The sequence below is a fragment of the Pogonomyrmex barbatus genome, unplaced genomic scaffold (assembly GCF_055798465.1).
Source record: "Pogonomyrmex barbatus isolate J1 unplaced genomic scaffold, ASM5579846v1 scaffold8, whole genome shotgun sequence".
Classification (NCBI taxonomy): domain Eukaryota; kingdom Metazoa; phylum Arthropoda; class Insecta; order Hymenoptera; family Formicidae; genus Pogonomyrmex; species Pogonomyrmex barbatus.
The window spans coordinates 7,033,386-7,057,384 of record NW_028297182.1 but is presented as its reverse complement, the minus strand read 5'-3'; the positions used below and the strand labels follow the sequence as shown (position 1 = coordinate 7,057,384).

General features: G+C 36.4%; 2 protein-coding genes across 4 annotated transcripts in view; one reads left to right on the top strand and one right to left on the bottom strand.

Annotated features, from left to right (window-relative positions):
- The first annotated feature begins 925 nt into the window (after positions 1-925).
- On the top strand, positions 926-21,247 carry Actn (alpha actinin). Of its 3 annotated transcripts, none has more exons than XM_089083658.1 (14): positions 926-1,143; positions 2,240-2,373; positions 14,018-14,252; positions 14,473-14,808; positions 15,606-15,691; positions 15,952-16,297; positions 16,383-16,659; positions 16,730-16,901; positions 16,983-17,219; positions 17,314-17,398; positions 17,585-17,688; positions 17,770-18,009; positions 18,107-18,403; positions 18,481-21,247. In XM_089083658.1, exons 2-14 carry the CDS (start codon positions 2,272-2,274, stop codon positions 18,637-18,639), a joined length of 2,676 nt encoding a protein of 891 aa, XP_088939784.1. In that variant the 5' UTR covers positions 926-1,143; positions 2,240-2,271; the 3' UTR covers positions 18,640-21,247. The 3 variants fall into 3 exon arrangements, with proteins under 3 accessions (XP_088939784.1, XP_011635681.1, XP_011635680.1); XM_011637379.3 differs by lacking the exon at positions 15,606-15,691 and adding an exon at positions 15,065-15,150; XM_011637378.3 differs by lacking the exons at positions 926-1,143; positions 15,606-15,691 and adding exons at positions 1,637-1,794; positions 15,065-15,150.
- LOC105426278 (uncharacterized) overlaps positions 19,281-23,999 on the bottom strand; it is a 38,680-nt gene continuing 33,961 nt past the window's right edge. Inside the window, exon 20 of the mRNA XM_089083659.1 lies at positions 19,281-23,195. Coding sequence (XP_088939785.1) covers positions 22,744-23,195 — 452 coding nt within the window. The 3' untranslated portion in view covers positions 19,281-22,743. The remainder of the gene's footprint in view (positions 23,196-23,999) is intronic.

Sequence of the window (23,999 nt, the reverse complement as noted above, 5' to 3'; positions counted from 1 at the left end):
TTATTTAGGACCTAATTATATTGGCCTACGAGAGTAAATCTACACTTTCCCTTGTTTAAGTCTCTGGTTAATTATAGTTTTCATAATTAAAGATAGCGAAAACTTTTCGCTCTTTGTTTCAATATTGCGTTTATGTCCTATCTCTATATTCCTTATCTATAATTCCAATATACATATTTGCCAATACTAAAAATCTATAGTATGTGTAACGTAAACTATAGATTTTCAGTATTCGCAGTTTATAATGTAATGTATACATTGTGTTCATAATGTTAGAAATGATCTGAGATTTAATTATAAGGCTTAATATAGCTTAAATTTATTATAAAATATAATATAAATATCTTTATTTAATAAAATATTTTATTTAAATAATGTTATATTTTAATGTATTTTATTGATCAAAATATTTATATATCATTTATATATCATTTATATATCATCACTTGTGTAGCATAAAAATTGATGCTAAAAATTGATCCAAGTTTTCGGACAAAGGAAAAATTGATTAATCGCAGTGGCTGTTTCATTTGATTAATTAATATTATTGATCAATTTTTTCTTCATTCTGTAGCATCTTGAACATAAGGCTTTATGATTTTGATTTAGTTATCTTCACGCATAGTAACTTTAGACTATAAAAAAATACTAGGATTATGTTCAGAAATTCTGAATGTATATAATTTTATTCTTATTGTTAATCGAATGTTGAACAAGGATAAATGATATCCATGGTTGCATTTTGGATTTTATTTCTGAACGCACTCCTAGTAGTTTACGTTTTGCGTCTATGTCTCTTGGCCAATCAAATTATTAGCAGCTTCTTTCTGATTAGTCAACCGACAATCACGGACGAGTGCGCAGACGCAGGCGCAGACGCAATTGTCGATCGCTAGTGTGTTTCGGACATAACAATTCTATCGGGAATGGCGTCGCTCCGGTCGGCTCGGGAATTTCGCGCGGACCGCGCGTTGGTCCTATTTTAGTCGCGTGTGTGGGTGAATGAGGTGCCGCGACGCCCGTCTCCGACGCTATTTTTGTCGTCCCTGCGTCCTCGCGAGCGAGTTGCGGATCTGCTGTACATACGTGTGTGCGTGCGTGCGTGCGTGCGTGCGTACGCGCGCGCGACGGAGAAGGACGAAGGTTAGTTTCGGGCCGACGAGCCCGATTCGATGTTGTCTCGCGCGCATGCCACCCCGAGAGCCAGGACGGAGTTACGGAGCGCAACGTAATGGCTCAGACGCGACGCGGGGGACACGTCGGACGCACGGCAAGACCCCCATTTTCGACGCGACCGCGAGTCGTCGCGACGACTCCCACGGTGACGTCCCAAATGCCGACGTTATGCCGTGATGTTGTCGCGCGACTATATTCAACGTTTCCCCGCCTAGATCAAAACACATGCTAATCGTAAAAAGAGCTTAGCTATTCTCTTGCATTGTCGAGCGTTCGAGCAAGCTTGACAAAGAGTGATTGAGAAAGAGAGAACGGCGCCCGCTGGAGGGGGACGATGGAGGGGGTGGGATGAAGAGAAGTTAGAAGGGAGACGGAATGGAGGAGGGGGTCTTTCGTTTCCCCCCTCCCCCCCGCCGGGGAGAACCTGCGAGGCGAACGAATGAGACCCTCGTCCCCTACGAGCGGTACCGCGGGGAACGTACGGCAGTGCGTTGGGCGGGGTAAGGGGGGAGGGAATCGTGCGCCGGCGAGCAAAATCGTATATGTCAGACTCGTGGCAGAGGGGTCAGCGCGAGGGAAAGAACGACACGAAACCGAACCGTTTTCTGGGCTTAGCGGGTACGTTTTCACGTTGGGTCTCGCTGCGTTTCTCTCTCTCTCTCTCTCTCTCTCTCTCTCTCTCTCTCTCTCGTTTGACTTTTCGTTCTCTATTTCCCCTCCGAATTCATCCCCGTTCCCTCCGATCACCCGCGCTCGGACCCCCTTGACTCACGTCGTGTTCCTTTCTCTCTCTTTTTTTAAATCACCCCTCCCCCTCTTCGGCGTACGCGTTACTGTCACCACATCGAACATACGTACGCCGGAGGAGTTACGCATATCGATCCTCGATCGAGCGTTTCTCTCTCGGCTGCTTCGTGGAGAGCAGCGTTCGCGGTTCTCGCCGGGGTTCTCTCCTGTTTTTCCCTTCTTCCTTCTCTCTTTCTCTCTCTTTGAGCCTTCCTCCCGTTGTAACGGGGTGAGCGTTGTAACGAGTCGTGTGACATCGAGCTTTTGACGTTTGAAGGAACGTGAGATACGCACACACGAGCGAAAAGAATGAACGACATGGAGGCCTACGGGGACGGATACATGGCACCGGAGGAGGAATGGGAGAGGGAGGGTCTTCTGGACCCTGCCTGGGAGAAGCAGCAGAAAAAGGTGAGCGGGTGTTATCATAGATTTTTTTCTTTTTTTCCTTCGATTTTCTGTCGCTCTTCCCTTCGTTAAGCTTGACAGGCCGAACCTTGAGACAGGATATTCGGGCCTAGTCGAGGATCTGGGCCTTTCGTTCTCCAGATTAGATCTCGGAACTGATCTTATAATCATCGGTACATTTCTTCCCTTTATTTACGCATTTTCGTAAAAATAATCCTTAAAAACTGCTTAAAAAATAATTATTCGCGATTCTATCTTCTAATTTTGCGTAAACTAATTCACTTGTTTTTTTAATTTTTTAATTCTTAGAAGAGGATCGATATTAATAATTCTCGTATTATTCTCGTTTAATCCTCGTATAGATTAAGATTCGTTATTTAATTAATTAAGAAGGATAACGTTAGAGTTTCGGGAGGGAAAGATTTTTGTCTTACCGCATTTAAAGTAAATATCTAAGGACCCAGTATATACACCTGTTCTACAAAAAGAAAAAGAGGAAACATCGGAACATTTTCTTTCTTTATCTAACGACAAGTCGCAGCTGTCTGTTGTAAAGAACAGAAAAAGATCGAATGTTTCATCTGTCGTCATCCAACATGAATGCACTAAATATATATATATAGCGCATGTCAGATTTTTTGTCTATGACATAAGAGAGAAAAAAATTCGAGTGTAGAAAACTTAATTAGAAAAATGAAGATTAAGAATGAATTGTACTCTATACTTTGATAACAGTCGCTTGCATAGAGAAATGATTTTCGGTTTCAGTTATCAGTTCCTTTAGATTACGCTAATCTTATCGGATATTAAACAATTATGATGTTTCATCATTTTTAAAGATTTATTTTATAATAGATTTGGTAGAATTTGTAATTACAAACATGTCGATAATATCTATAAATATGAAACAAAATAAATTTATAATAATAATAATATAAAATAAATTTGTTTTATAGTTTTCTCTTTTGTTAATAAATTTTGTTTTTTGTTGAAAGAATAATTTTTAAAGATAAATTGAATAATCACTATATATATAATTTATAATGTGATGGAATCAAATTATAAAATACAAGAATTGAAGAGCAAAATCTACACATTTAATATTTCAATTATGTGTAAACCTAACTTATCTATACATTATAGTAATTATACATTTTGTAAATATAGTTATATTATATAATTTTCTAAATTTAATTTAATCACAGCTAATGTGTGATATTTTATATTGCTCTTTATATTTTACACTTGAGAAATTATTTTCAAGAAAAGTTAAAAGTCTGTTCAAATAATCTTCTTTTGTTATCGCAATGTAATATTATCCCAGTCGAAAACATTTCAAAAACTACTCAGTCAAAACCAGTCATTTGACGATAAGTCGCTTTTTCATAATCTTTTCTCTCTGATTACGAGTAAATTTTTCACGGAGGAGTATCTTTTTAAAGAGTTTCTCGCTTGCAATTTTTGTTTCGTACATTTGACGTAACCATTAGATACTAATAAATTGGAACATCCTCGAGTATGCGTTTGCAAGTGTTTTCTTCATTTTTGGCAGGAGCTCAAGGCTCTCTTGGGAGCCCCCGCCTCTTCTCGCATACATCGGCCGCAGCCCTTCGGATTGTATTTTCAGACTTTATGACAAAAATAATCAAGAGCGCAATGAGTCACGCCCGTGATTTTCACGATGACTCGTAGCCGTTCCCCTTCGCGCTGTCGAAGCCGTTTCCTTCTCCTCGTTATCTTCCTTTTTTTTTTTTTTTTTTCTCCAATCCGGTCCGATGTGCTCGCCGAGGTACGCGCCGGGTCGCGTTGAGCGACGTCGCGACGCGTCAAGTCAGGCATTAGATAAGCCGACGCTGATAATGGTTACGTCGCGCCCGCCAATAAAACGTAACGCCGCGCGTCTCCTGAGAGGATCGAGCTCGCGGCTCGGCGTCGCGCCGCACCGGCAGCAAGCATTTTTCGTAACGCCTCTAATTTTAGAGATCCGCGTGCCCCGTTCCGGAAACGCGCGCGGCCCGAAAACCCGCATTTATCCGACGCCGAGACTCACGTCGGCGTCGCCGCGAGAGAGAATTCATTCCGTTCGTCGAACCGCACGGGACGTATCGAACGCCTGTCGCTTCGCGGAAAAAGCTCACGCAAAGTTTCCGCGTTGCGGATAACGAATGCCGGCACGGCGATTCCGCGAAGCGGAACTCGAGGCGGAAGGAAGGAAGCGTAAAAGCGAAGCTATATTCTTTATTTTGTCCGCTTATTTTGTTCCTTTCACTTTTTTATTAGATTCATGATCGGTTCGAATTAATGAGAGAGAACGAAATTAATAAGAGACTCAGGGAGGGGGGGGGGGGGAAGGATTGAAAAATAAATTAAAAAATTCAAGCCACTCTTAGGAAAAACTTTCTCCCTCGTTTGTAGAAACATTAAGTATTATTTATTGATCCTTTTGTCGTCGACTTGTAAACGATAACACCGAGGTAACATTTGGTTCTGCGAGTTTATACCAGTTAATTATGCACATTCGTTATTATTAAATAAAATTGACCAAAAGCATGTCAAAATAAATATTAAGATAATAATTATTTATTTTTTATTTTATCTAAAATAAGAGTAAATTTTATTCCTTTGCTATTTTTTGCTAAAGTGCATTATTCCGTTAGTTCTATTTCAAGTTTTCAATCATAAAAGTATTTAAAGTATGTTCGATATATAAAAAAAATTAAAAAAAAATCATTATACACGATAATGATTGTCAGAAAATTCTTGTTCAGACTCGACCAACAACTGTAAGAATTTTAAGGCAGTTCTGCTCACGTTCTCCCCCTTATCTCGAGTATCTCTGTACATTTACCTGTACGTTTACTTTATACTCTACGCGATGTGAGAAAATTGAGAAACTCGACGCTCGTGTGGTGGTATTCGAGTTACATTCGTCTGGGCCTAGCTCGTGTGGAATTGATTGAGAGTATGACAGGGCGTGCCAATTAACAGTTACCGGTTAAATGCGCTAACAGGCAGGAGGAAGCGGACGTTATATGACACGCGCCGGCCGATTAACTGTACAGGAGAATTTCTCGCTAAAATCACCGGTCGTCACGTTGTCAGAGAGAGCCTCCGAGTGCGTCGGCCGCGCACGAAACATTCTTGCGATAGGAATTTTTTTCCTCCGACGTCGGACGTTTAAATAGGTCGCGGTTGCTCGTGGAAACAGCTGCTCGCCGAGCTTTCAGATTGCGCGGCTCTCGGAGATCTATTCGGATGTTGGTATTCGGGACTTATCTCGTTCTCTTCGCGCCCTTGCCCTTCCAAAATTTCATTCTGCATCTAAAATATTCGATATCGAAATTATTTATCTTTCGGGCTATTATCTTTTGTCCAATTAAATAATTAACACTGTTGTTTCTGAAATTTAAATTTATAAAATAGCATTTATATTATAATTTTAATAATAATTTTCTTTCGAGTATCTTCCGAGATTCAATTTAAATTATTACTTTAAATTAGATAAATTCTTCAATTTTATATTATGTTATTATATTATATTGTTATGTTTTATACGGTTAATTACTGAATTATAATTTAATTTTATATTTGATGTTTGATATAAAGAAAAAAAAATATTCTCAACTTGTTCTTTGAGATGATCGTAAATAGAAGAATGACTGGATTTTGTATTTATATTTGATAGTAAGAAGTGTTTAGTGATGATTATTTCATACTGTAATTTCCTCATGATTATTTTATAGGGTAAATATTTGTTTTGTTATTGCTCATAGAATCTCATAGATAAAACGTATCAGTCGTCATGATTTTGTTTGTTATCGATGTGTAGTCGTTTGCTTGATCGATCATGCGTAGTATTATTTCTTATATATTCCTAGTATAAACCCCCAATATACGTCTTTGATTGTTACCGCAAGGTTCACTTCGTGCACATTTAACTTTTAACTTAGCCAATTCCAAGAGCATAAATCTTTTTATGAGCAATCGTCTCAGTTTACAAAGGTCATCTTTTTTATAATACATTCACATTCCAATGTCACACATCTAAACGATGCTTATTGAAGATTCTTCACAGATTCACCATGATGCCTTTATTATCAATGTCAATTAAGAATTATAATTAAAGATTATAGTCACAGACCTGTTTGTTTTTTTTCCCCTAAATTTATGAGTTTTTTTATTTTTTTTTAATTAAAAAAAATTTTTTTTTATTAACATTGAATTTGAACATATTAACTTTTTTTTTTAAATTATCATTATATTTTAGTTTTTTTCTAAATCGAGATAAAATTATATGTTTTTTTTTTTTTTGTAGTTTTGTGCGCGTATACTCTTTATTCTCTCTTTGAAAACTTTGGAAAATGGGATTGCTCGGAGTAATCTTAATGAATATGATATCTCGCACAATATTTGCCTTAATAAAATTAATATTAGCGAGACTATTCGTTTTCTATTTCGATCGCAATTATTTCGATTTATCGTGGGATTAACTCCGCCTGCGCGGAGTTATCCCACGCGTACTGTATAATTAGAAATCGTCAATTAATTCCGCATGTATCGATATACGCTCATCCGTTGTCGCTTCGAGATTAATTCCGTGCCGTCGACCTCGCTGCAGCGTCGCGATCATCATCTGGCCTCACCAGACAAATTCGAACGGTTAAGCCGGGTAACGGACATTAACTAACGGCTTGCACCAAGATGCATCTTCGGCAATTACAAATAATCTCCCGCGCAAGTGTGTCATCTTTCTCATTATGTTTATCTGCTTAATTAACGCCGTTGTCGAAGGTAAGTGCTGCTGGCTAACGACAAAAAAAAAAAACGATCGAAAAATTGAGTTCTTAATAGCGAGATATTAGATCTTAATCTTAATTAACAAGTTCACTTCTATACGTTATAAATAAAAGCATACTGATGATTATTTTTATGACTAATGTTATTTTTATGATATTTTTAATTCTGAAGAGAATTTAGAAAGAAAGATATTTGATAGCCAATTTTATATATGTTACTACAATTTTACGAATATACATATAATATATATTTATCATAAGTTCTTATCTCATCTTATTCATCTTCTCTACTCTTTTTTTTCTTCTAATGATAATAACGAATTAATTCATCCTTGATTTGCAAATTTTTAGACATTATGACTTGTACAATAAAATTTCTTTCTAAACAAATAAGAAAATAATCTTGATGATTGTTTTTCGACGCGTATTAAATATCAGTGATGAAATTTATTTCACGATACGTGGACGATCTCGGGGATTCCGCTTTGGAGCCTTGTTCTCGAAAAATATCGCACAAAAAAACCTTATGCATTATATATATATATTATAGATTTTCATATGCGGTACGTATGTGATGTAGATTCGAATATCGTAGGCCTGGTCAATAGCATCGCGAACACTTTGCGCGCCTCTCATCGGCGATACTCTCGCTTCTCGTTCGCGCGACGTCTGACGTTACGTATAAATAGACCGTATAAATAGATAACATGCGTAGTCGTATGTCGTATGTCGTTGATCATAGTCGGGGTCCACATCCTCCGATCAGACTTCAAATTTCGCGAGAAATATCGCGCCGGCGCTTCGTCCGCGCGAATTCTTAGATTTTTATAGCTGACAAATTACCGAACTTGATTTATATCTCAATCCTTCATTTTCCTGTATAATCTAGACAATGTGTATTTTTTTTTTATATACATGACAAATTACCGCGTTTGTTCAAATATTGGGAGCAGCATTGATTTTTCTTGTAATATTAATCATGCCTTTTTAATTTTGATGACTTTTCTAAAAACACGAGGTTGATTACTACTACTACTATTTTTAAATAAAAAGTACAGTTTCTATTTGTTGTTTCTATTTGTTTATATTTTCGTAGAAGAACTTTAAATATAACTCCACGATAAAATCGAAACGAGACATTAAATATTTGATCGACGATACTTTTGAAAGAGTCAAACTTCGTTCAAACGTCGCGAGGAAGCGTTTTCTCGATGCTGCCGATCCGCAGGTATGCGGGTTGCTCTTTCTTTTCGCGTTCTTGAATTCGACAGTGGCGCGTTGTGCCAATTTGGCAGACCGCGTCGTCGCCGAGGAAACGCCTACACACGACTGGTGACGGGGATCCGATAACGCGTAATCCGCGTTATGATCGATGGATAAGTGAAAGCCGAGTCGAAGCCGGTGGCGAGCGCCGGTACGAGGATTCCGTTCCGCGTTCGATCGATTTCTTTCCGCACACCGCGACAGGATCATTAACCTTTGAGGGGGGGGGGGAGGGGTTCTCGGCCGCGCGCCAAATCTCAAATTGGAATGGACCGAACGGTCAATGCATGCCATATTTTGACTAAGACCATTGTCACGCGATGATATATGGATCGAGGTGTCGGAGCCTGAAAATAAAATACCGATAAGAGATGTGTATCGTAATATCATTGTTGTGTTAATAATATTATCACGGGACAAGATAAAAAAGATAATTTATGAGAAAGATAGATGTATCTTTTTAAAAGATAAACAACTATGTGAAAAACATGAAAAAAGATTAATTAACTAGATAATTAACTAGAAAAAAGATGAATGTATGCGAGATTATTTATTATTTCGAGATTTATTTGGAATTCTTGGAGAGAAAAGATCAAAAAAGATTAATTTATGAGAAAGATAGATGTATCTTCTTAAAAGCTAAACTATTATGTCTATGTTTAGTGAAAAACATGAAATGAAGATTTTTAATTGACTAGAAAGAAGATAAATATATGCGAGTTTATTTGTTGCTCTTTATATTTTATTTTTGTGCTTTATTACATTTTAATTTGATTCTGATTCATCGTTGTTCTGATTTACTCGAAATTCTTAAGAAAAATTTCGAAACCTCCGGTTTTCTGACTCATCGTACGATCGTGAAGCATTCATTATCACATCTGTGTGACGATGATAAATAAAGAATTGAAGATATTTATGATTAAAATTTGGATTTTTGAGCAGCTAACAATAAAAAAACCAACGCGGAATTACCAAACATCCCATTTAAACAATTTGAACAATATAAACGACTAATTTCACTAAAATGATTCACATTTTAGGGAGAATCTTATGCGGATTCTATGATCTAAAGTTAATTGAGATATGTGTATCAAAATGTGCAAATATTATTATATATAGATTGATATAATTGAAGAGAAATGATCGTAGTTGCTTTTTTTTTTTGGAAAGAAACTACTTGGTTTGACTCTTGACTGAAATGATATTTTCCGTAATAAATTTATTGTAGATTTATAAGATGTTTAACATCGATAATATTTTGATTATCGATTATAATAATGTGATATCTTTTCTATTTTGGCATAAAAACTATTTTGAAATCTATCCTGTATGTAACATAAGATAAAAGTATAAAAGTAAAATGTATAAAATTTGCAAGAATGATTATCAAGATTTTGCCTGATGATCGAAAACCTTAATATTTATCCTATGAAATAAAAGAGCATCAGGCCTCTGATTTGATCATGACGTAACGCGAAAAATGATGAAAATAGAAAATAGAAATGTTACGCGTAAATAAATGCAAAGCAACAGCGGAATAATAGGGCGCGAAAAGATACAGATAAAAGATTATTTTTCTTGGGTGAGGATAGTTCTTTGGCTGTACGCAGCTACGTGCGCCAAACACAGATTCATCACCCAGACATTTTGCTGTACACCTACGATTAACTATTTTCGGCTAGATATTGGCCCCACTTAAAAGGTCATAGATGAAAACGATTACAAATTCCAACGCATAACTATACCGTAGTTCAAATCCCCCTGTTGAATTTTTCATTTTCGTGCGTCGCATCAAAACATCTTAACGCGATTGGACACGATAATGATAACAATTTATTTTTTTGAAAGAAAATTTATCTTTTTGACCTTTCAGAAGCCTATTTTGGGCAGTTTAAGTCTCTCCGAGGTTTCGAAAAATTATTGTATTTGAAAAATAATATTGTACAACACACACACACGCGCGCGCGCGCGCACACACACACATACACACACACACACACACACACACACACACATTTTACAATGAGATAAGAAAGTTAAATGAGATATAAAGCTATAATGAAGACTGTTGTGATAATTATTGGCCTATGTTGCGACTTCATGTATAATAAATAACAAATTTAATTAATATAAAATTAAATATTTTAAAGTAATCAAATTATAATTTGTCCCGGTTTTTTTAAGATGTAAAATATTCCTTAGAGCAAATTAACAATTCGAAATGAGAAATTGTTTGTAGAGCAATCCTTTCTGCAATCTAAATATAATTTGTATATACATAAAATTACAAGAAATTAAATTAAATTATTTTGTTTAAAATATAAATTACGGTTCGGCGAGCTTTATCGTTGACACTCGTTGAAAAATATTTCATTTGCAGACTGATCCGTAATTAAACTGTTGCGTTGCCAAGTTTAAATACAACGCAAAATGATAGAGGCAAATATGTTTTCAGCTTGCAGAAGATAGAAAACAGCGATAGAACTTAGGATAAACATTTCGAAAATGTAGTCGTGTAAACGATGACAATCGTTTGAAACGATGATGTGCCTTATCGTAGGTTACCGTGCACATATATTTTGATAAGGCACGAAACGATAAGGATGATAGGAGAGCCAAACGAATATAGATTATCGCCAAATTTTTAAAATAAAAATAGTACGAAGATTTCGAGATACAATCTCGGATTATGAGAATTGTACATAAGATTGTACATAAGATCTTAAGCTGCTCTTGGACCAACATAGTTATAGTTTATATATACGTGTTAATTAATTACCTGGGCAATAATGACGAAAATGTAATTACGAAACATTGACGACATGTTGGAAAATAAGAAAATTATAATTATATTAATAAAATACACAGCGGAAACTTTTCCTTTTTTCTTATCAATTTTTTTTCTTATTGATTTTTTTTTTTTCTTATCAATGAATTTCAGGATGAATATATTGGAGAAAGAATTAAATTATTAATATGCAAATGTATATGTTATTATCATTACGTTTTTGGTTAATATAATATCGGGTGTTACTATCTAGTTGACATATGTATAATATTGTTACGTTAATATCTTATATTCATTGCCTGGTAAATTGTATAACTGCGAGATAGTCCTTGAAAATTGCGCACCGAAATAACGCATCGAAAATAACGATAATGTTTATATTATCTTTAATGTACTGGCGCGTGTCATACATCAGGGTTTATAGAGAGATGACGATGACTCATGGAGAAAATTTGTAATGATGCCACCGACACCAACCAATTTAATCATAATATATATATATATATATATATATATATATATATATATATATGAAGATTATTATGAGAGTCTTTGATGATAAGCTAACATATTTTAAATCGACTGTTACACGATAATACGAAGCAGATAGAAGAAATATTAATTTAAAAAAGATAGATATATACTTATAAAAATCTTACATACCACTCACGTTAATGTACAAAGTAATCATCTTTTTAAAGCAATTGTTTTTTCACACTTGACATATCAATCACATTAATCGTGCGATAGTATCAAATCATTTTGAAATTAATGGCTTATTGATGTAACGATCAAAAGTTATATTTATGGGAAATAATTACGAAGAAGCATAAAGCTATCAATCGACATGTAGCACTTAATCAAGAGGAAGATAATAAACATTCTTTTATATAGATAATTTTTTTTCCTTTTCCCCGATAAATTTTTATTAGAACTATATAAATTCAACGTATTCCAAATTATAATATTACGATCAATAAATAATTACAAGCACACGAATGACATTTAAGCCTTGAATGTAAAATGAACGAGCGAACTGACTTATTTTTCATTCGCTTTGAATGTTCACGAAGAAAAGAAATGTCGATTCTTTCTAAGAATAGCTCTCCATTTGCACAGAATATGCGCTTCTTTTTTTTTTTTTTTTTTTTTTTTTCCAACCTTACGCTCGCGGATCGGACGTAGAAATTTTTTTCTTTCGACTAAAATTTGTTTTCGATTTGCAGATTACTCGCGGTGCAAATTGGAGAGGAGATGTTATTTGCCGTTCGTTGTAAATTCTCTTCGAAGGTGGCCGAACGCTTGTCCTCGACGCAGACCGGAAAACGAGTGGTCGTGTTACACGTAACACACACACACACACACACACACACACACTCACATAACGGGCATAAATAGAGAAATAATGTATTATCAGCAAATACATCGAGCTATCGCATTCCTTCATCATCGAGAACGTCCCTTAGCCGTAAACTGCGCGTGGCTCCATTTCCATCGATACAGCACATCATTCGCGCCCGGCACACAAGACTCTTAGGCGACGTATTGAATTACGAATTCTGCAAATGCCGAACAGCGATATCTTTTATCAGTGGGCTCAACTGCAGCCATAATTATTCGACGTTTTGTCGTACGACTATTATTTACTTGTGCAACGAAGTACGTACGCGTACTTATATTAATCGCGAAAATTACACAGAAACGCTTTGCACAGACGAGCTTTAGCTTTAGCCGCACGGCCCACGTTTCTCTGTCGCTAAAAATCGACGTGTGTAATCAATGACGTAACAGCTCGTGATTTAATTGTTAAATAACGAGAGCGAATTCGGAAATGCCTTCGGAAGTGCTTTAATACTCGGGCGCGGGAGGAGTCAATGTTTTACAAATAGATCTTAGAGCGCGTGCAGAGACGTTAGGAGGGTGGCTCATGTCCAAAATTGGCCCGTCCTGGGCTTCACGCCGCCCGTATTGAATTTCACGCAATATTTTTCCAACCCGCGAAAATTTCACCGTCGGCCTCGAGACTTCTTTTTTTCATCGATTCCGATTAAATGCCGCGCTTCCCCCTGCGATTTTCGGAATAAATCTCCCGCGAACTCGCCTCCCTCCCTCCCCCCCCAACCCCTACGATTTACTCTCGTGCGATCCTTAGATATTCCGATAATAATTCTAATTTATGTCCACGATCTTTCTTACATGACGAGAAAATTACCGCCATTGAAAATCGAAACATCGTGAAAATTAATGTTAGAGATCGATTTGTCGCGGGATGCACTGTGATCTTAATCTAATCATGAAATCATGAAATACGTAACTATTCTTTTCGCAAAAATTATTGCAAGATTTTCTTTCGGTATCTGTACTATACTTTGTATATTTCAAAACACGTAACACGTGTTATGTGGAAAAACACGCGTGTTTTTTTATATGAACGCGTGGTGTGTTTCGCACAAAGATATCGAAAGATCATCCGAAAATCATTCGCAGAGAACGATAGGAAACGTGGCTTAAGAACCAGGACAGAAGATATATATAGCGGGAGGGATCGGGGTCGTTACTAAAATATACACTAAGCAGTATAGGCAGAGAAACTCAATCCCCCATTTTAAATGATTATTTCTTTATGATAGATTGTTCACAAAAATTGCAAAATTTAGGCAAGCCGTTTCGGTCAAAGTACCCTTTGAGATCATTGTCATCTATATTATTTGTGTGTTAATAGCACAATTCGTCGTCAGCTTGAATTTAAGATTGACAAAAAAATATTGATTAAATTGGGGTTTTTTTAATGCGTTTCCAGACATTCACAGCTTGGTGCAACTCGCATCTACGCAAAGCAGGCACTGCCATCGAATCGATCGAAGACGATTTCAGGAATGGGTTGAAACTGATGTTGTTGCTTGAGGTGATCTCAGGCGAGACCCTTCCGAGGCCTGACAGAGGCAAAATGAGATTCCACAAGATCGCCAACGTGAACAAGGCCCTCGATTATATCGCCAGTAAGGGCGTCAAGCTGGTTTCAATTGGCGCAGAAGGTACGTTTTCCCTTTTTCCTTTATATATTGCGAGAAAACACCATTAAATTGTATCAAATATTTTTTTTCTCGTATTAATAATAATAAAAAGCACAAAAATTTATTAGAATCGTGTTATATTTTTATTTTTTTTTAATGTAAAAATAATTGTATAACTTGTATCATTTATATTATTCTGTGTGTGTCGTACGCTCTTTAAATGCCGATAAATTTTTGACAGAAATCGTTGACGGCAACCTAAAGATGACTTTGGGAATGATATGGACCATTATCTTGAGATTCGCGATCCAGGATATCTCCGTGGAGGAGATGACCGCGAAGGAAGGTCTGTTGCTTTGGTGCCAGCGCAAGACGGCACCGTACAAGAATGTCAACGTTCAAAACTTCCACCTGTCCTTCAAGGACGGTCTCGCGTTCTGCGCACTTATTCATCGCCATCGGCCCGACTTGATCGACTACAACAAACTCAGCAAGGATAATCCGCTGGAGAATTTGAACACTGCCTTCGATGTCGCTGAAAAGTATCTCGACATTCCTCGCATGTTAGATCCCGATGGTAAGTAATAAATTAAATGTTTCAATTAAAAATCTTCGGATACTTGCGGTTGACATACATCTCAGGAATATGAGACACATATTCGTCATTTGGATTGCTCGAGATAGGATCAAGAAGATGATTGTATCGAGTCGCTGAGTTTAGATATTTGCCTTTCGTTGTATAGGACGGAACTACACTCGACTTTCTTTGAGTGGCGACGTGACATGTATAAACGCATAACTTTATATTCATATATTCCCTTGATATCACGTAGATTTGATCAACACTCCCAAGCCGGATGAGCGAGCTATCATGACGTATGTGTCCTGCTACTACCACGCGTTCCAAGGTGCCCAGCAGGTCAGCGTAAAAGAAAATGCGTGTTGCTCTGTTCCTGCCCCCTTGTTTAAAGCGATCTGTTTTATTCTTTGTTAATAATGCGAACTGTAATTAAACGAATTGTATGCTAACCGTTAACGTGACGTTTGAACGTCTGCTAATCGATTATCTTGCTATCATCTTAATTTAATTATTTCAGCAGAGGACTGAAATGAACTATGCACTGCGTAACACTTCTTAATTAATGAATAAAATTATAATTACAACAGAATTTTATATTGGTCTCTATATTCTCTTCAAAGGACGTTATGTTTTTGTCATATGTATAAAATATGATACTAAGAATTGTATCGATGAATTACTAATAGCGTTCTGTTTTCTTGCCGGATTTATTGTTAAAATTAATTACATTTTTAACGGCAAGTATTTACGCTAACAACGCATGGTTTGAGTTTCTTCGACTGTGTTTTTTTTAGATATGCGAAATACGGCAATGCCTGATGAGAGGGCCGTGATGACCTATGTTTCCTCATACTACCACTGTTTTAGCGGTGCTCAAAAGGTGTGTGTTTTGCAATTCGTATTAACCTGTAACATACGCATTGAATATTTGCGTGCGTATTAATAAAATATGAATTCACACGAAAGCGAAAAGAGAATCAGACATTTAATATATCTCAAGTTTCCTTATTTACATTTCTAGATGGCTATATTCACGATTGCATGCGTCTTGCTCGATGGAAGTAAATTCTATACATTTCGAGTGAACAAACGCGATTTGAAAGTTCTTTGTAAGAAAGAGATATCATTTTTTTATCGTAGGCAGAGACAGCGGCTAACAGAATCTGCAAGGTACTAAAAGTAAATCAAGAGAATGAGCGCCTCATGGAGGAATACGAGCGCTTAGCTTCCGATTTGCTCGAATGGATACGACGAACGTTGCCATGGCTTGCGAATCGGCAAACCGACAATTCCCTCGCCGGTTGTCAGAAGAAGCTGGAGGAATACCGAACGTATAGGCGCAAGCATAAGCCACCACGTGTTGAACAGAAAGCCAAGCTGGAGACAAATTTCAATACTTTGCAGACAAAATTGAGGCTGAGCAATAGACCGGCATACATGCCCACAGAAGGAAAAATGGTGTCTGATATAAATAAAGCATGGAGAAGTGCGTTTTTTTTAAGTCTTTCTTCGTCAATATTTCTATATATTTTCACATAAAATAATATATATTAAAAAAAAATTATCTTCAGATCTGGAGTTAGCCGAGAAGACGTTCGAAGATTGGTTATTGTCCGAGATGATGCGTTTGGAACGATTGGAACATTTGGCGCAGAAATTCAAGCATAAGGCGGACGCTCACGAGGACTGGACCGCTGGTAAGGAAGAGATGCTCACATCCCAACACTTCCGGCAGTGCAAATTGAACGAGCTTAAGGCCTTGAAGAAGAAGCATGAAGCTTTCGAATCAGATCTTGCGGCCCATCAGGATCGTGTGGAGCAAATCGCAGCTATCGCTCAAGAACTCAAGTAACTTCAAGATTTTTTATCTGTCTTAAATTGTTTTGATTGTCACTATATTTGTATTTTGTTATTACAGCACTCTTGAGTATCACGACAGCGCATCCGTGAACGCTAGATGCCAACGCATTTGCGATCAGTGGGATCGCTTGGGTACACTTACCCAACGCAGACGTCAAGCTCTCGATGAGGCCGAGAAGATCCTAGAAAAGATAGATGTCTTACATTTAGAGTTTGCCAAACGCGCTGCTGTGAGCACTTGATTTTATTTGCAAAATTGTTGGTTTTTTTTTTATCTCGAATTAACATTTGACATATTGTATGATTTTCAGCCATTCAACAATTGGTTGGATGGAACCAGAGAAGATTTAGTGGACATGTTTATTGTCCATACGATGGAAGAGATTCAAGGTTTAATGGACGCGCACGCTGCATTCAAAGCTACTTTGGGTGAAGCGGACAAGGAGTACAACGCGATTGTGGGATTGGTGCGCGAAGTAGAATCCATAGTTAAGCAATACCAAATCCCTGGTGGCTTGGAGAATCCTTATACCGCTCTAACTGCCATGGTAATATTGAAGAATAAATTATTATTGATTAAATTTATTATTATTTATTGCATAGATCGAAATCTAAAATTAAATAATATTTTTTATTCTACAGGATCTTACTAAGAAATGGAGCGATGTTAGACAGTTAGTTCCTCAACGTGACGGTACCTTAGCTGCTGAACTTCGCAAACAACAAAGTATCCTTATTTTATGTGATGTTGGTTATTTAATTTTTCTCTAAAAATGAATATTTTTTTTACTATTTTGTAACATTAAACAAACTTTGTACCAAGTAGAAACAATTTTTTGTGAATTTTTTAATGAAAATATTTTTTGTTGATTAAATATGCATTTGAAAGATATTTCCTGAATTGTGAAAATAGATAATGAATTGCTTAGACGACAATTTGCCGAAAAAGCCAATGTTGTCGGACCATGGATAGAACGCCAGTTGGATGCTGTGACTGCAATTGGTCTCGGTCTTCAGGTAATACATCAATTTTATATAAAAATTTATGTGTTGTTTATACATCCACGGATTTTTTTTAATGTTACGTTTATATTTTAGGGAACACTTGAAGATCAATTACATCGTCTGAAGGAATACGAACAGGCAGTATATCAATACAAAGCTCATCTTGAGGAATTGGAAAAGATCCATCAAGCAGTTCAGGAAGGCATGATCTTCGAAAACCGTTATACTCAGTATACTATGGAAACATTGCGCGTTGGTTGGGAACAACTTCTGACTTCAATTAATCGTAATGTTAACGAAGTCGAAAATCAAATTCTTACTAGAGATTCGAAGGTATTCTTAAATAATTTGTTTATATTATGTATATCATATTTCTGTACGTGCTTTCGGAGAAACGTTGAGAACAAGCATAAACACGTTTCCGTTTCAGGGTATCACTCAAGAGCAGCTGAATGAATTCCGCAGCAGTTTCAATCACTTCGACAAGAACAGGACGGGCAGATTGGCACCAGATGAATTTAAATCCTGCCTTGTATCTCTGGGATACTCTATTGGAAAGGACAGACAGGGCGACATCGATTTCCAACGAATCCTCGCCATCGTTGATCCCAACAATTCGGGCTATGTGCACTTTGATGCTTTCCTCGATTTCATGACGCGTGAGTCCACAGATACCGACACAGCGGAACAAGTCATCGACAGTTTCCGCATTCTCGCTGGTGACAAGGTAAGAATATTATATTTGAATTTGAATGAATTCGCGGCAATGAAACATGTCATACAATATAAATTCTTGTCTTTTAGCCATATATCTTGCCAGATGAACTGAGGAGAGAATTACCACCGGATCAGGCAGAATATTGCATTCAGCGAATGCCACCATACAAAGGACCGAGCGCTGTGCCTGGAGCATTGGATTACCGCTCTTTCTCGACAGCTCTGTATGGTGAATCTGATCTGTAAATGAACATAATGATATCAAAATTGATATTATTCGATGGAGTAATATCGAAAGAAAACAATGAAAAAGGGATCGGGTATTTGTCAGCTGAACAGATGAACAATGCCTAAAAGTTTCTCCTACTATTTTAGTATTTTTAACGCATCAACGTATTTTCATGGCGATACATTTTATGAAAACGGAACTCAATGTAAAAGAATACAATACGTACAATGTCAATCATTATGTTAAATACTAATAACTGTACGTGCGTATGTGTACTCGAGTTTATTGGAAGGGACTAGAAATTTACTAGTCCGGGATAAGTAAGAAAGTAGGTGATATCATTTTAACGTAAAGGGATCTAAGTTGTCGTACTAAGAAAAGTAGATATTAACTGTATTAACTAAGAATATCTTCCACGTGAATGGAGATTACATATCAGATATACGTACAAGGAAAAATTACGTAACTTATATAAGTCTGTTAACATGACAATAATGAATATCAAATATGAGTATTTAGATACCTTTCGTTAAAAAGATATGGAACGTAAGCATAAACAAGAAGTTCAAAATTAATGTACTCTTCTATGAAACGTTTTGCTACATGCTTATTCTTCTATTTTTTTTATGTAGCCTACTCTAGAACGAGACAATTTGAATTTCTTTTTTTTTTTCTGGGAAGATAAGTGCCAACGATAGGTAACACATTTTCTACGATTCTTTTTTTCGAACGGGAAGGAATTGCGTCTTGGGCCATATTTGAGATCGATAATTATGGCAAAAAAGGAGAAGCTTACATAATTGGATATAGTTAGTGAGTGCATTGATACTAGAGGCTCTCCAAATTACTATTAAAAATAGTACTAATTTTATTAGTACTACTTTTTACTAGTATTACTACTATAAGTACTAAGTAGTGCTATAACTACTAGTACTACTTTTTATCTCTATACATATATCAGGATATTTATTCTAAAGTTCTATATTCTACATTTTGTATATGATTATTCAGCGAAAGAGATATATACACACACACACACATATATATATATTTTTAGATTGCGATTTTGCCATTGTAGCGTGACACAAATTTAACAGTGTTTTCGAATTGAATTTTTCTGAATCCACACATTCATAGTAATTTTATTACATTTTATAATTATATCGTGTTTGTCAATAGCTTAAACGTGTGCCCTTTTAAAAATTACCAAATTCTACGTCATATTTGGGGTGCACTCCGTTAAGCATTGACGTTCGGTTTACGCCATAGATCAATGTTCGCACAAACACTTAAAAAAAAAAAGAGAGAGAATTTCAAGGTAGTAAAATTCAGAGAAATAATAATAACGAGTCTTTGCGAGACTTAATGATATAGAAGTCGACCTTCTCGCTAAGTATCCAGAAAACATACGCTCGAAATCGAATAATGTTCATATTTTTTTAATAAGCGCGGCACTACGAATCCTTAAACGACAAGCCGTCGCCTTATGTACTTTGTAAATCGTATATTAAAGGTACGCGAAACGAATATGCTGAACGAAGCAAATTATTTATTTATTTGACTTTAATAATTATTTATTATATTGCTCCGATATATGTATCTATTTTACGATAGTGAACGGGATACTTTTCTCAAAGTATTTATTTTTATAAATATCTGCGAAGAGCGATAAGGCGCGCTAATTGTAATATAGAGTCCACTTTGTAAATCTCCAAATCGCAGCTGCCATTTCTTGGATCATATTTTACGACGTAGCCTTATCTGTCAAAAGTGACGTCGGAAGTCGAATCATCATTGTTCAAATCGTCGTCGTGAAAAATCAATCTCTCAATTAAAGCGCTCGTGTGTGTGTGAAATGCAATTTACTTTTATCGGCGAAAGTATACTGTAAGTATACTGTAAGTTTTTTTCTGTTTCGCTTTTTGCGGCTTTAATGCGCTTTTCAATGTTTATCTTAACGCAATTTTTTGAGAGTTTACTTAATTTCTCATTCCTTTTTATTTCTTTTTCTTCTCTCTCGGAATATACATTGGGCATACAGAGAGACGAATATAATATACAAGAAACACGTCAAAGCAGAAAGTTGACTGCTAGAACAGTATACACACGTAAATAAACGACACACACGCACTTTTTTACAGGTATACGTACCACCGAACAAGGAAATATACGTAATGTCAAAAAGGGAAGCGTATACTTTGAAACATATACGTCTGAAACATATATATCTGATGCATTGTAATATCCGCGCAAACGAATATTCGAAAATGAAGTCCGCGTGCTCGGAAAGTTGAAAAGTTTCCGAATATTTCATTATAATTTTGTCAGATTTTGTCATACAGTTGAATTACATTCTCATTTATACATAGCGTATTTATACACGTATAATTGTAATTATTATTATTATTATTATCTTATGAAACAATATTTATGAAATTGTAACAATTCGATGGAAATCTCGCTGAAACATGATCGTCTCGCGCTGCATTACATTTATCAGCTACTACTGTATACTTGTTTTGCCCATCTCATCTTCCTAAACTAGATTAATAACAAATAACATTGTAAAACGCAAGAATATCGGGGAAAATAAAGAAATCTTTGAAAAAAAGTATGTATACATAATATTGCATCAGGATTTTTGTATCTTTTACCTCCCATAAAACATATCATTTTCAAGACATTCTTTATTAAAAAAATTCCATCGAAGTGAAATATAAATGTAAAACGAGATGACTTGCTTTATTTAAAATAATATTTGCCATTTATACTGACATTAATCATTTTTTCAAAGGAACGTACAACGGACACATGTATGTGGTTAAACAATGCTTTTTATTCTAAATACAAAAATCTTCGATACACACAAATCCGAGAGAAGAGTTCGACCCATCGATGAGAGTCGAGTAAGATCTATCGCATATTTCTTCTATTAAGACGGACGTATTTTACGAAATAAGATGAACCTAATTCTGAAAATTTACAGATAAGTTAGCGCCTACCAGCACGCCACGCGAAAAATACGTTTACCTTAAATGCTACTTACCACACTATTAATATATTTACACAAAGAGACTTTAACGATAATATCACCGCTCTGCGTTTTCGCTCGATTATATGGCTATTGCACGCTCGTACAATAAGTAGACGAAATATATTTTTATCGGAATTATCACCCAAAAATAACCCCGCTTCGCAGTATCAACGACCGTAAGTGAATTAATTTCCTCGAAAAGGTCACTAAAGTAAATTTTTTAAAGATAAAAAAATTGAAATGATTTTAGATGAAAATCGTAGAAAGATGAACTCTTAAAAGAATGAAAAATTTTATTTTATATTTGTGCTGCGTTATATTAAAAATGTGCTATTCTTTTTCTATTCAGAAAATAGAAAAAATTATTTGTGGAATAAAAAAGGAAATAGTACAATTTTATGGCTTTTTCAATAAGATCAATTCAAGTCTCCTCGAACAAATATCGTCATTATAAATTCATATATAATAATATTAATGATTTTTATAGAGTGCCTCTATCCAGTATCCCGCAACGATAATAAAATTTAAGTCTAACGTAATAACATTTCATGCGATTACCGTGCGTGAAAAGAGGGAGAATATTAAAGTAAAATTTTTATAGAGTTTGATTTTGCAAGATTATAAATTCCCCTTTTTAATTTTAAACCGAGTAATTCATTATGTTCGAAAATTCATCTTCCAAAATATCGCAATGGTAATCATAGTCAGCCGACAGTCACGTATTTTCTTAAAGATATTTCTCATAAATGTCGGAAATAAATTAAAAAAGGCGCGTTTAAATATAATCAATATAATTATCTTTATGTACTCTACGCAAATGCGAAGTAAAAAGTATCGGCTATGTTTAACTGTCCGAAACAGATATGAGAAATAAAGCCGATATACAATTGCACCAACCAATTTCGAATTCGAAGCATAATGACACTTCTGTTTCTTTCTTGTATTATAGTGTCTTGTGTCAGAACAGAGACAGAGAAGGTAAATCGAATTAAAGTGAATTTTATGAGACACTGGTGCAATTGGGTCTAAGACAACTAAACTTCGTATTTCGACTGTCGAGGACTGATATCGGAGTGATGATTTTTTATTAGTCCTTGCAACCGAGACCGGCGGACCAATTGCAGATACCGCCGACTGGATCAAAGGACAATTTATCGGGACAGGTGTACTCGGTTCCGATCACCTGGCCGTTCACCATACGGGCACAGGTGATAAATTTCTTGCACGAGTGAGGATGCGGGAAGTTGCCCTGGTCCAGGCAACGTATGGTACCCTTACTCGTGAGGAAGAGTTTGCTATTGAGGACGGATTTGCCGACGACGATCGGCACCTCGTCCTCGTAATAATCGTAGTCGATCACCGGCGGTCTTCTAGGTCTTGCGGTCGCGTTTATCGTGGGCCTCTCTTTCGTCCGGGGCCTCTGGCGACTTCGAAAGTCCGCGCCGTACCTCGAGACCGTCTTACTGGTCGTGGAATCTGTTCTAGGTGCTATGGTGGTGCTTATCTTGCGCCTATCCTCATTCCTTAACGGCGTTCGACCTGGGTCGTGGAACCTGATTAGTCGCTTTGTCGCTTGGACATTACAGGGGGGCAAGCGGATCACGATGATGAAAACTGATTCCCATAGCGAGAGAGAGAGAGAGAGAGAGCGCGACGAAGTGGAGAGAGCAAGATTCATTAGTAAAACGTCAATTGGCTAATGAAAGCCAATCGCAGCACAAAAGAAATTGGAAGATACGAGATGTATGTCTCGACAACCTTGTCAGGAATATTACGAGCGCGTAAAAAAACCGTGCTGTCAAACCTGTTAAATTAAAATGATATCGAGATATGAGCAATAGTTATTCCTGAGAAGGTCGACTCTAACCAGCCAACCAATCCTGGATCCTCTCAAAGTCGATCGAAAGAATTCATGCCATGTACTGTCCAGTCTGTCGGTAGTGGCATGAATTCGATGATTAGTGATTAATTCGCTTAGCAAAGCCAAAACAGTGAATAAATATGGAGGAAAAAAAGGTGACGACACTAATGTAGGTAGGTGCGTAGAAGTTACATTATTGCATTAGTACGTAGACATTGATTAAGACAAATGCGGAAGAGGCCCGCTTGTAAATCACAAAATTGCACGGCGTTCAATTGAAGAAAAAGATAGCGAAAGAAAACAAAAGACAGATGTTGAGACAGAAGCAGAGAGATCGTGAGAAAAATATGACGCGATAAATGAATTAATCAATCGGATGACGATGTTATCGCAGAGATTCCTTATTCTAGGAAGACGATCTTTTGAGAGAGATTAGCGTCACGGGAGAGCTTTGATATAAGTCGAGGAAAGTCTGGCAACTT